General features: G+C 38.4%; 2 protein-coding genes across 6 annotated transcripts in view; both read left to right on the top strand.

The window, feature by feature from the left end:
* The window catches only part of CENPQ (centromere protein Q), a 313629-nt gene that overhangs the window by 11769 nt on the left and 289278 nt on the right, over nucleotides 1–12582 (top strand). For 4 of the 5 annotated variants that reach the window (XR_009505703.1, XR_009505702.1, XR_009505704.1 and 1 more), the window contains exons 7-8: nucleotides 811–930; nucleotides 1085–1159. Coding sequence is in view for 2 of the 5 variants with exons in the window: in XM_059938536.1 (XP_059794519.1) it covers nucleotides 811–930; nucleotides 1085–1159 (195 nt within the window). In the remaining 3 variants the exon portion in view is untranslated. Of the gene's footprint in view, nucleotides 1–810; nucleotides 931–1084; nucleotides 1160–2561; nucleotides 3491–12582 lie in introns of those variants that run through there. The other variant, XM_059938535.1, reaches the window with a different exon arrangement.
* GLYATL3 (glycine-N-acyltransferase like 3) lies at nucleotides 8440–8993 on the top strand. Its single transcript, XM_059937434.1, is given in 3 exon segments — nucleotides 8440–8629; nucleotides 8631–8755; nucleotides 8758–8993. Coding segments are annotated over 3 exon segments (417 nt in total). The 5' UTR covers nucleotides 8440–8486; the 3' UTR covers nucleotides 8907–8993.

The following is a 12582-nucleotide window of genomic DNA, read 5'->3' as shown; positions in this document are numbered from 1 at the left end:
AAGCCATAATATATTTGTTGAGGAAAATTACTATAGTTGACGGTAAAAATTCAGCTTCCAGTATTTGGAGAATGATGTAGATGTAAGTATCAACCATATCACTCCTCAGGATTTAAGAGTTATTATTTCTGTATGACTTCTGTGTGGCTTCTTTACTTGTTCCCTGATCCCCAGGGGCAGTGCTATCCTTGGCTGTTGCTAGGACTAGATTTGAAAGCAGTACAGTACTTAATACCATTTAGAAACCTGGAAGCTGGCTAACTCTATGTGTGGCCTGCAATCAGTACACCCCTGATATCATTATACTCATTTCATTCATTTCTTATTTTCTCTTTGTTTTCCCCCGTAAGTTATATTTTCTTTTTAGGTGGGAAACTGCCACTCATTTTCTATTACTATCTCTGCCCTAATGTTCAGCATTTCTTTCTTTTGGCAAATGAAAATAGCACTCAGATGTTCCTAAATTAAAGTTAGAGTTTCTCTGCTGTTACATACCGCTTAAGGAATGCTCCTGTACCTGCTGCCATCAGTCCTTGGGCTCTGCTAGATTCACACAGGTCTTCCAGGTTATCTGATGCCTGCAGTTCTCGTAAGTTTTTGAGGAAAGCTTCACATACATCTTTGTTCCGTTGGTAAATCAATTTCTAGGGAGTCTGTTTTCTGAAAGAAAAATGAAAATTATCAGTTTCTTCCAGAAGTGTTTCAATATATAAGGTGTTTTTAAAATATGTATGTATATATTAATAGCTGTTTGGGTTTCATTTAATAATATATTTAATTTAAAACATTAGCTTTCTCTCTCTGATGCAGGAAGAAACAGATAAAATAGTGGAGACCATAGAGTCAATGACTGGGGATATTCACAGCTTAAAGAACAAAGTTCATGTTCTGAGCAGTGAGGTAGAAGAAGAGGAAAGGAAGGTAAAACAGGTAATTTTTTTTAAAAAAAGTATCGCTAGAATCTGGATATAATTTTTCATGATTAGATTCTACCCAGACAGCTTTTGAGTGTAATAAGAGAAGTCAGCCTTTTGAAATAATCTAGCTTTATGAAATAATCTGTAGCTTTCTTTTTCTACTTTAGATGTTTCAAATAGATAGTGAGGTACTCTCTCTTCCCGAACTTTCTCAGAAGAGTCTCAAAGCACCCATACTTCAGGTAAGTACCAATTTACCATATTAACTGCATCACCAGTTACGAATTGTATATATGTAAAAACATTATATGCTACTCCTTTTTTTTTTTTAAACAAAATCCATGATATAAACTGTAAGGCAAAATTATTTTTCTCATTTGACAGTATAACTTGGAACATCTCATTCTTGTCAATAGCTGTATAGCATTCCATTGTATGGATGTGCCATGATGTAATAATTTGTGAAAATGATGGAAATATATAATTTTTGCTAGTACAGGTAATGCTAGGAACACCCTTGCGCATATATCTTTACACATTTGTGCAGTCATGGCTGTAGGGCGGGTTTCTGGAAGCAAATCCTGACAGCTGCTTTTATTTGTGCTTCTGATAATGGTGTGTGCAGCTTTTCCTAAGACAGTGCTGTGTCCACATTTGTGCAGTCATGGCTGTAGGACGGGTTTCTGGAAGCAGATCCTGACAGCTGCTTTTGTTTGTGCTTCATATAATGGCGTGTGCAGCTTTTCCTAAGACAGTGCGGTGTCCACATTTGTGCAGTCATGGCTGTAGGACGGGTTTCTGGAAGCAGATCCTGACAGCTGCTTTTGTTTGTGCTTCTGATAATGGCGTGTGTAGCTTTTCCTAAGACAGTGCTGTGTCCACATTTGTGCAGTCATGGCTGTAGGAGGGGTTTCTGGAAGCAAATCCTGACAGCTGCTTTTGTTTGTGCTTCTGATAATGGCACGTGCAACTTTTCCTAAGACAGTACTGTGTCCCATTTGGGCGTACACAGCACACTGCTAACTTACCTTTGCAAAGGACCCCCATAGGTATTATAGTGTAAGTGTTCACAGTGGTAGAAAGCCTTTACGTTTCCCCAGAAAGTAACAAAATTTTCCTGTCTCAAATCTACCTAGGGTGAGAGGAATGGGAATGGGCAGAGGGAAAACAGAATACCATAGATTTAAAAGCAGAATGGCAGTGAGTTGATGATAATTGAAGCTGAGTGAAGATTATATGAGGTTTATTATACCATTCTCTCTAAATAACATACATATAACATTTTTCATAATGAAAGATTAAAAACTAAGTATATGGGTAAAGGTGGTCAAAAGGTACACACTTCCAGTTATTTATAAATAAGTCATGGGGATGTAATGGACAGAATGGTGACTAGAGTTAATACTGTATTGTATATTTGGAAGTTGCTAAGAGAGTACATCTAAAAGTTCTCATCACAAGGAAGAAAAAGTTTGTAACTGTGTTTGGTGATGGATGTTAACTAGACTTACTGTGGTGATCATTTTGCAGTGTATACAAATGTCAAATCCTTATGCCGTGTGCCTGAAGCTAATATAATGTTAATATCAATTATATATCAAAAAAAAAATAAAATTTAAAAAAGAATTATTGTCATGCCCACAGAAAGAAATTTTGATGCTAATTCCAAACCAGAACGCTCTTCTGAAAGACTTAGATGTTCTCCATAATTCACCCCAGATGAAGAACATGTTAACTTTCATTGAAGAAGTCTATAAAAGACTGGATGCCTCTTAAAGAGTTTATTGTTTTGTTTTGTTTGTAGATTGTTCCATATGAGTTTAATGTTTATGAATTTGTAGAAATGTTATTCTACGTGATATTGCTGGGGCTGAGGCTTCTTCAGGATTCTCCTAATATGCGCTTTAAAATTAACCTCTATAAATCTACCATTAACCTCTATACATCTAACGTAGGCCTTGAAAACTGTTTTTATCAATTCCCACATGTAGGAACTCACATTTATGTTGCTGTATTTCCAGTTATTTGCCTAAAACCGTAAAATGAGAACAGCCACAATCTGATGGTTTATAATGGCTGAATAGAGTTCATTTATTGGTTAGTGCAGAGGAAATATGATACTGTGACTTAACATACGTAAAGTGTTTATAGTGCCTAGCACATAAAAATGTAAGTGTTTGGTATCAGTATTGTTTTTTTGGCTGATGACTTGCATTTTCTGTCCGGTCATGTCGAACTCTAGAAGTCCCCAAATGCCTTTGCTCTTTTACATAACTCCCTAGACTTTTTGTGGCATAATTAAGATTTGCCAGGTGTCTTTAACTTTAGAGGTAGCATGAACATTTTATTTCTTTGGTTAGGTTAGTGAATAGATGTTGAATATTTATTTTCTACTCTCATCAGAGCATACCTTTATTTCATAAAATTGTTAAAAACAAACCCAAGTTCATTTATTCCCTTAAAGTAAACACCAAACCAAAAAAAAAATCCCTTTCTAAATCTTTTCTCATTGCGATAATAAGCATATACACGTGAAGAAATTATCACTTAAATATATTAAAAATCATTTTTAACCAACCACAGTATATTGTCTGGGTTGCTTTTATCTGTTTATAAAATAAAATAATTACTTTTCTGTCTAACCTAGAATGTTTTGTCAGTTAATTTAGAGGGTGCTATAATTCTGTTAATGCCCTCCAGGCTGAGACCACCAGGAAGACAGCTTCGGTTAAATAAGTTGGGTTTAGTGCTCACTGCAGTGAGGGAGACCACACGTCATGGGGAACCCTGGGCAGCTCAGCAAAAGGGTCAAAAAAAAGGTCTCAGGAAATAATGGTCAAAAAGGACATTAATGGATCTTAAGGGAAAGAAAATCTTCGAGAAAGGAAACCTATAGTGCAACATTTAAAGAGAACATTACAGTATATACTTTGGACTGTCTGCTACATGCCAGGCAAAGCAACTAAAGGAAAAAGATTTCAAAAAATGTCTTAAAACTTAAAAACCCTTGTGTTTTTCTTTCTTTCTTTTTTTTTTTTTAATTTTATTTATTTATTTATTTATTTATGTATGGCTGTGTTGGGTCTTTGTTTCTGTGCGAGGGCTTTCTCTAGTTGCGGCAAGTGAGGGCCACTCTTCATCGCGGTGCGCGGGCCTCTCACTATCATGGTCTCTCTTGTTGCGGAGCACAGGCTTCAGACGCGCAGGCTCAGTAGTTGTGGCTCACGGGCCTAGTCGCTCTGCGGCATGTGGGATCTTCCCAGACCAGGGCTCGAACCCGTGTCTCCTGCATTGGCGGGCAGATTCTCAACCACTGCGCCACCAGGGAAGCCCAACCCTTGTGTTTTTAGAGTGGCAAGTAGAGCCCCAAATCACTTTTATCATTAACCATGATGTTTATAATCGCTTTTGGTGGGGATGAAGGAGTTACATTAAGTCTGCTGTTTCTCTCAGAACATCTGTTTAACAGATGATTGAAAGTCAACAGGAATTTTGACTTACCATTGTTGCTGAGGGGTAGTTCTCTACCACGCATAAACTGGTCATACTACCCTCTTGTAGCTTTGAAAAGTACATGATCTAATTTTGAGAGATGTACAGTATCTTCTGGTAGGTAGCAGGCAACATACACAATATTTTCTTCAAAGGTTGAATTGTGGTATACTCTTTGTGAAGAATTTAAGAGTTAATTACAGACCCAAATAAAATTGAAATTCAACTGCACAAGGTCCTAGTAATTCAGATGGTCATCTTATGTAGTATCCTCATCTGTCTAAATTATCACATACACAGGCCATGCCAACTATCATATACCTTCTCTCCGGTGACTGATAAGTACCCATGCCAGAAACTTTAAATTCTAAAAGATAAATATTTTGGAATGGAGCCTATATGGTGTAAAAATGTAGCCTGTGATAAAGATAGAATATCAAATAAAATGTAGAGAAAATAAATTATTCAATAAATGGTCTTGAGAAAGCTAGCGAACCAACCGCACTGGGGATGTTGGTGGAGGGTGGTGGTAAATATTCCTACTTTATGACAGAATATATTCAAAATAAATAAAATTAAATAGAAAAATAGAAACTGAACAGAATTTATGAATAAATAACTGATGTCAGTGTAGATAAAGCCCGACAGACATACTTGTTTTGTAGTACTTCACTTTATTGCATTTCACAGATGCTGTGTTTTTTATGTATTGAAGATTTGTGGCCACCCTGTTTTGAGCAAGTCTATTGATGCCATTTTTCCAACACCATTATTTTTTAATTAAGGTATATACATTTTTTAAGATATAATACTGTTGTATACTTAGTAGACTACAGTGTGACTGTAGTAGTAGTCATACACTAAACTTTCATATTCACTGTGAAGCCAAAAAATTGTTGCAAGATTTGCTTTATTGTGGTGGTCTGGAACTGAACCTGCAGTATCTCTGAGGTATGCCTGTATTATTCATATAAACAGAGACACACATGGTTTTGTCTCATAAATAGAGATAAAACCATAAAGAAAAAAAATTAATAGATCATTACATAAAACTGAACTTTTTAAAATAAAAATTAAAAAACCAGGTCAAAGACACAGCACAGACTGAAAAATATCTATAGCATATATAAAACAAAAATAATGTCTTTATTCATAAAGAGCTCTAAAATACCAGTAAAAAATAGATTAAATACCAATAGGAAAATGGGCAATTCTCAGAAGAAAATACATAAATGGCCAGTAAGTACTTGAAAGATTTTCAACCTTAAAATAATCATGTAAATGCAAATTAAAACAGCAGAACTTTTTCACCTATCAGATTGGAAAAGATTGAAAAAGGCTGAAAGGGAAAGTCGCTGAATATGCATGAAAATGGGTCCCCAATAATGCTGCTGAAGGAAGGAGGGAAAATGGTGTAATTTGGGGGGGGAAGGCAGCCTGTACAGATGTTACAGAAACACAGTTTACTGTCAGTCATTTAAAATCATTATTTTATATGGGTTCTACCATTCTGCAACTTTCAGTTGGGCATATGTTTAACGAACAGGTTTTGCTTAAATATGAGACACCTGCCCGGCAACCTAAAATTAAGGGATTTACTTTCTTTCATTTGGACAGAATTTCTTGGCATTCTCTATTTACCAGAAATAAATGTAGGTGCACCTGTCAGCATTAATATTTGAATCATTTAGGTTGGCTTAGTTTCCAAACATAAGTATCCTAAATCCTCTCAGGTTTCATTCATTGTCAAGAAATATTCAGCTTTAAGGAAGAGAGAGGAAAGAAGGAAAGCAAAAGCAGAGAGAAATTCAAATTTCCCATTTGTGCTTTATTCTATCCAAAGTGACTGATACATTTTTCTGTTCTAACTAATTTTCTCGTTAAGAGTTGCCACCCTTGAATGTATTTCTCACCACTTAACCACCACACAACCACTTTCTCTTGCCTTGGGTGTTTGTCTCCTCATTAAAGTGACAGCTGTTTATAACCATATCCAAAGACTGGTTATACTTGTTAAAATTGGACAAAGAGGAAGATGAAGGAGGGATGTTTTCCAAATACAATAAAACTACCATAGAGTACTTTTTTTACATGGACGTTTTTCCTTTTTTAACTAATAGAAACAAATGTGCCCTAGCCAGTTTTACCCATTTCCACCTCCAAGGAGGTCCTTAAAATTAAGGTAAGTTTTCAAATGGAACGACAGTGCTGTATAACAAAAATAACAATGGTTAAAATGGCTGATATTTATTGATATGTGCTATATGCCAGGCACTATTCTAAGCCCATTACATGTATACATGCATTTATACCAATGTTTAATCCTAGTAACAACCCTATGGGGATTAAACTTCATAGCAATCACTGTTATTCCCATCCTGCATAATCAGAGACAAAGAAAGCTAAGTAACTTTGTTTTAAGATCACTCAAATAGTAAGTGGTGATAGAGCTAGGAAGTAAAAAAGATCAGGCTATTTGTCCTTTAGAGTTTTAGAGTTTCCCACAGTCTGTTTACTGTCCTATCCCTGAGATGTTGTTTTAAATTTTCCTCGATCCCCAGTCAGGCTTTTTAAAATCAGATTTATTTCTGCATAGGAAGTTAGACAGTTTGTCTGTTTTTTTTTATTATTTTATTTTTATTTATTTTTGGCTGCGTTGGGTCTTTGTTGCTGCATGTGGGCTTTCTCTAGTTGCGGCGAGCGGGGGCTACTTTTTGTTGTGGTGCGCGGGCTTCTCATTGTGGTGGCTTCTCTTGTTGTGGAGCACGGGCTCTAGGCACAGGGGCTTCAGTAGTTGCAGCACGTGGGCTGCAGTGGTTGTGGCACGTGGGCTCAGTAGTTGTGGCTCGCGGGCTCTAGAGTGCAGGCTCAGTAGCTGTGGCGCATGGGCTTAGTTGCTCCGCGGCATGTGGGATCTTGCCGGACCAGGGCTCGAACCCGCAGTGGCAGGCGGATTCTTATTCACTGCGCCACCAGGGAAGTCTGACAGTTTGTCTTTAACACCTACATCATTACCCAAATTTGGACACCTTATTTTGGATATCTGCCCTTCACATACAAGGTCATAGTCTCCACTGTCACTCCTGAAACACATGTGTTAGTGTTTTTATTTGCAGTGACATTTCTGCCTGAGGCTTCTTTGACTTTGTTTTGAAGTTTATTTTCAAGAATTAAATGAGAAAGCCTATTGAGCCCGTTATTGCTTGTATTTATTTATTCTTTCCCCCTGCTTAGTTGTTAGATGAGTGACCCAGTGCCAGAGTCCACGGAATGCCTGGGATGTGAGCTAACACTGCAGAACCGCTAATAAAAAGAAAACACAAACGTGTTCTTTATAAAGAAGGACATAGTGAGAATGACATTACCAGTCTTTTAAGTGGGGATGGTCTTAGGATACTGATAATTTCTAGAATGAAAGCAAATTCGGAAGCACAACCAGCCCCAGAGACTTGCAACTAAGTAATCCATCTCAGTTCTCAGAAATTGCACCAATTTCTATCTTTTCTTTTCTTTTCTTTTTTTTTTATCTTAATGTCATGGGTTTTTAAACCTTTTTCCAGACCTTTTAGGGAAAGGTCTGGAAGAGCTAGCATTTCTTGAGCATCTACGTATGCCTAGAATATTAAGAAATTTGTATTTCTTTTTCTGGTCACGGATGCATAAAGATAGAAATTCTATCCTAAAACGTTTATTTTTACCAAGGAAACGATTAGGGGCCCAAGAATCTGGACTTGTTTAAGGCCCTCAGAGAGGGTGTCAGCAGTGTCAGGAGTTAATAAGATCAAGTCTGAGATCTGTTTTACAGAAAAATGAAATACTTACCTTCATCTATTCTGAGGACAATAACAAAGGGGCATAAAATTCGAAGGAAAGACTTAAATCTAATATAATGAGTGTTGTGTCTTATCAGAAATGAAACCCTAAAAGATGTTTATAAGTGGTGAGTGACTGATTCTAATTCATTGAAAATATTATGGTATTTGCAAGGCACTATCTCGAGGATGATTTCTCAGTTTGAGTCGGTATAAAAAGAGAAGTAGTTTGTGGTCCCGTGATACCGAGTTCATATTTCTTCTCATGTCATTTTCTTCGAGAATGAGTTCTTCCCCACGACTAACCTACCTGAGAGTTGCTGATGCTTATCTACTCAACCGGACTTGGTCTTGGGGCGGCAATGAACAGTGTCGTTGGTATATTGCCAACCTCCTCTCCTGCTTCCCGAGTGTGCGTCCATGATGACAAGGGGAACCCCGTGTCTTGGTCTGTCACAGACCAGTTTGCCACCATGTGCCATGGCTACACCCTGCCAGAGCTTCGCAGGAAAGGTTACAGCTGGCTGGTGGCCCTCACGCTGGATTCCCCTCTCAGGGCAATGTCCTGGATGACAACGTGTTCTCCATTAGCCTCCTAAACAGCATCCAAGCCGAGTTCTTGCCTTGTCGATTCTATAGGCTTGTTCTCACCCCTGCAGCTTTCTCTGGGCAAGTTCACCCCTAGCCCATTAGAACTCCAGGAATTTTCTTCCTTTTTCTGAACATAACACATGCTCCTTAGCTGTCAATGAGGGGAAAAATTAAAACTAGAATCAGGAGAACCTTAAATTTTTGAAAAGGACCAGAAGACAAGCAGGGTTAGGCTGGGAATGCCTAACTCTCCCTGTCTCAAGTTTCTACAGTAATGACTATAGGGGTCAGAGACAGCTATGGCTAAAAACAAGATAATTATCCTCCTTTGCGATCCACTGTAAGAAGAAGGTTCTAAAGTCAGCGGGTCTTCGCAAAGGAGCAGAAATGACTGCATGAGAACAAGTGATTTAACACGGGAGCATGTGGCTACTGCTTCCTTATTGCTGCTTGGGCTTCTGCTCGGTTTTCCCACTACCACGCCAGTTCCCTATGACCCAAAATAATGCTCCCCTGTGCCTGCCACTGCTGTTTCCCCAAACTCTTCCTACCACCTGTGACTCAAGTTCTCTGTAGAATATCCTGCTTTTTTCCCTTTAATTACTGTCTCTCCACTTCTGCCTAGGACTCTAGCCTATAATTCTTCCCTGGGAATGTTTGAATGCAGTGGTTCTCACCTTTTAGTGCCCTTCAGAATCACCCGGAGGGCAGGTTGCAACACAGGTGGCTGAACCTCTCCCCACAGCCCCTGATTCAGTAAGTCCGAGGTCAGGCCTGAGAATTTGTACTGCTAACAAGTTTCCATTTCTCAGTTGCCTTGGATGGAGGAATGAAGATATGGGCATTTTAAAAGCTAGAAAGAAACAAAAAAACAACAAAAACAAATAAATCAATAAAAATTTTTTTAAAAAAGCTCAAAACAGATGATGTCGGCATAGGACTGGACATTGCCTATCACCTATTCCAGCCCCCTTGTTTATAATCTGCTTTCTCATGGGAAACTAAGATGCATATGTAGGTGTGAATCTGGATATGCAAATGCACGTGTAAACATACATACACATATATTTACATTTATTTCATATTTCTGTATGCATATGTACATACTCAGAGAATTTTGATAAGATAAACTTTAATTCTCTCATTACATATGAAGATTTACGGGCCAAAGAAAATAAATGACTTCTTCGAGATCATATAGATAATCAGTGCTAGAGGACGAGCCAGAACAGTGTTATTTTGATTTCAACCTATTTTTTTCTAAGTCACGTATCTTTTTCGTAAAGGAAATTTAAATGATTAAATTGATTAAATGATTAAAATCAATACTCTTATTAGTCTTTTATCCTTGTCAGAATTTTTGTTTTAATTTGGGTTCCAATTGATTGTGTATGCATATCTTTCAAGGACAATAAAGGAAGAGATAAACATCACAAGCTATTTTCTTCTATCTGCAATAAAAGCAGACACAAACACAATGGTTGGATTTATCTAGTCTGGATAAAGTTGACTTAGCCATATAGAAAATATTGGTTTCTTACCCCATGGAGGTCACAAAAATCCCAACTACAAAGATTAGAGGAAATCTAAATTTTAGGTATTTATTCTTAGAAAAGTAAACAAACTGGCTGAAGGAGAGCTTTGTTTTAATAAAAAAGTATGATTCCTTGGGAGTGACAATATGTTTAGGTCACCATGAGCCAGTTGTTACCTAGAGACTTATCCTTGGTGCCAGAGGGAAGAGGTCTAAGTAACTGGAGTCCATAAATCTCTTGGGAGAATGTGGTCTAGTTTCTGCCCCAGGGATTCTCATTATCTTTAGCATTGATAACTGAGGGTTACTCCCAGGTGGTACATGGCATCATTATTATAGCCCTGTGCCTTATTGTCTTACTAATAATAATGTGCCTACTGTTTACTTAACATTTAACTACATGCTGATAATTGTGCCAAATTTTTTTTTTAAGACTTTATTCTTAGAGCCATTTTTGTTTGTTTGTTTGTTGTTTATTTTTATTTATGGCTGTGTTGGGTCTTCGTTTCTGTGCGAGGGCTTTCTCTAGTTGCGGCGAGCGGGGGCCACTCTTCATCGCGGTGCACGGGCCTCTCACTATCGCGGCCTCTCTTGTTGCGGAGCACAGGCTCCAGACGCGCAGGCTCAGTAATTGTGGCTCACGGGCCTAGTTGCTCCGCGGCATGCGGGATCTTCCCAGACCAGGGCTCGAACCAGTGTCCCCTGCATTGGCAGGCAGACTCTCAACCACTGCGCCACCAGGGAAGCCCTGTGCCAAATTTTATATATACTTTTGTGTACGTGTGTGTGTGTGTGTGTGTGTGTGTGTGTGTGTGTGATTTATCTTATTGTCGGAGTTCTGGCTCGGGGGTTTTATGAGGCATCAAAGGTTATGCAGATTTTAAGTCATGATCAGAGCCTGAGTTTGTCAGATTCTGAAGCCTGTACTTTGAATTATTATGCTAATTGGCCTCTCAGGCAGCTAGGAACTCTCTGAGGACTCAGTACAGGCAACATGCTCAACTCTCCAGAGACATGTACTTGTCGGCTCTGGGTGGATGCGAACTGGGTTTTGCAATTGTCTGTATTTAGTGAGGATGAATGTTCACTCTGCCTAAGACTCACTGAGGGGAAATACAGAGGAAGAATGGAGATTTCAGTCTGCTCAAACTTTGGGAGCAGGACAAGGCAGGGCAGTCAGTTTCGGAGGACATTTAGACATCCTGTAGAATAGAATCTCATTTAATAACACAAGTTTTGTTTCTACTCATTTTGCATTTTTCATCACTAATTTTTGTTGGGTGATTTGAATTTTGAGAAAAAAACATGAAAGAACTATAAATTAAATTTCTGTAAGTTGTCTGTGATAATACCTAAAGTTTTGTATCCATTTTCCCTAATCCCAGTAAGCACTAGGAACAGGGAAAAAATAAAACTGAAAGTAAAACACAGCCGATGGAATAGCACAGCACCTACTACAAAGATTTCTCCCTTCTAACCTGGGATGTTAGCATTAAAATCATTTTAGTTGGGGAAAATAAAAATAGTTTAAAAAAAATGCAGACGGAGGGATTGTTGTGTCAGTATAGGTAACATTAACAGCCTAATTCTCTTTCCCCAAGTTTCTATTCACCCATGTTTCTCAATCTCTGATAGAAATCTTGGCTCCAGCTATAAAACCCAGTTGCCGACAGCCCTTTGCTTTTTCTGATCTTACTGTACCTGAGCAATGAGGTGAAAGAGAGAAAGAAGCCACTCCCAGCCTCTCCTCTTTTCTTTACTCCCTCCAACCTCAGCAGTGCTGGTGGCATGTGTGTTCCAGCCGTGTTCCAATTTTGTTCACTTCTTTTTAAATTATTTATTTATTATTTTTATTTATTTATTTGGCTGCGTCAGGTCTTCGTTGAGGCACAAGGAATCTTCGTTAAGGAGTATGGGTTTTCTCTCTCTAGTTGTGGTGCGTGGGCTCTGTAGTTTGCAGGCACGTGGGCTCTCGTTGAGGGGCACGGGGCTTAGTTGCCCCGTGGCATATGGGATCTTAGTTCCTTGACCAGGGATCAAACCCAAGTCCCCTGTATTGTAAGGCGGATTCTTTACCACTGGACCATCAGGGAAGTCCCTGTTCACTTCTTGAGTGAACTTTATTTTCTTGAGTGAACTTTTGTTCACTCCCCCTTATTCTGGCTCTTGTGATTTTAAAAGTTACAAACAAAAATAGCGAACATCCGGGTATTCTTCTTCCTAATTGATGTGCGGC

Source organism: Balaenoptera ricei, chromosome 11, assembly GCF_028023285.1.
Source record: "Balaenoptera ricei isolate mBalRic1 chromosome 11, mBalRic1.hap2, whole genome shotgun sequence".
Taxonomy (NCBI): Eukaryota; Metazoa; Chordata; class Mammalia; order Artiodactyla; family Balaenopteridae; genus Balaenoptera; species Balaenoptera ricei.
The sequence above is the reverse complement of the archived record's forward strand: the minus strand, read 5'-3'. Positions and strand labels throughout refer to the sequence as shown.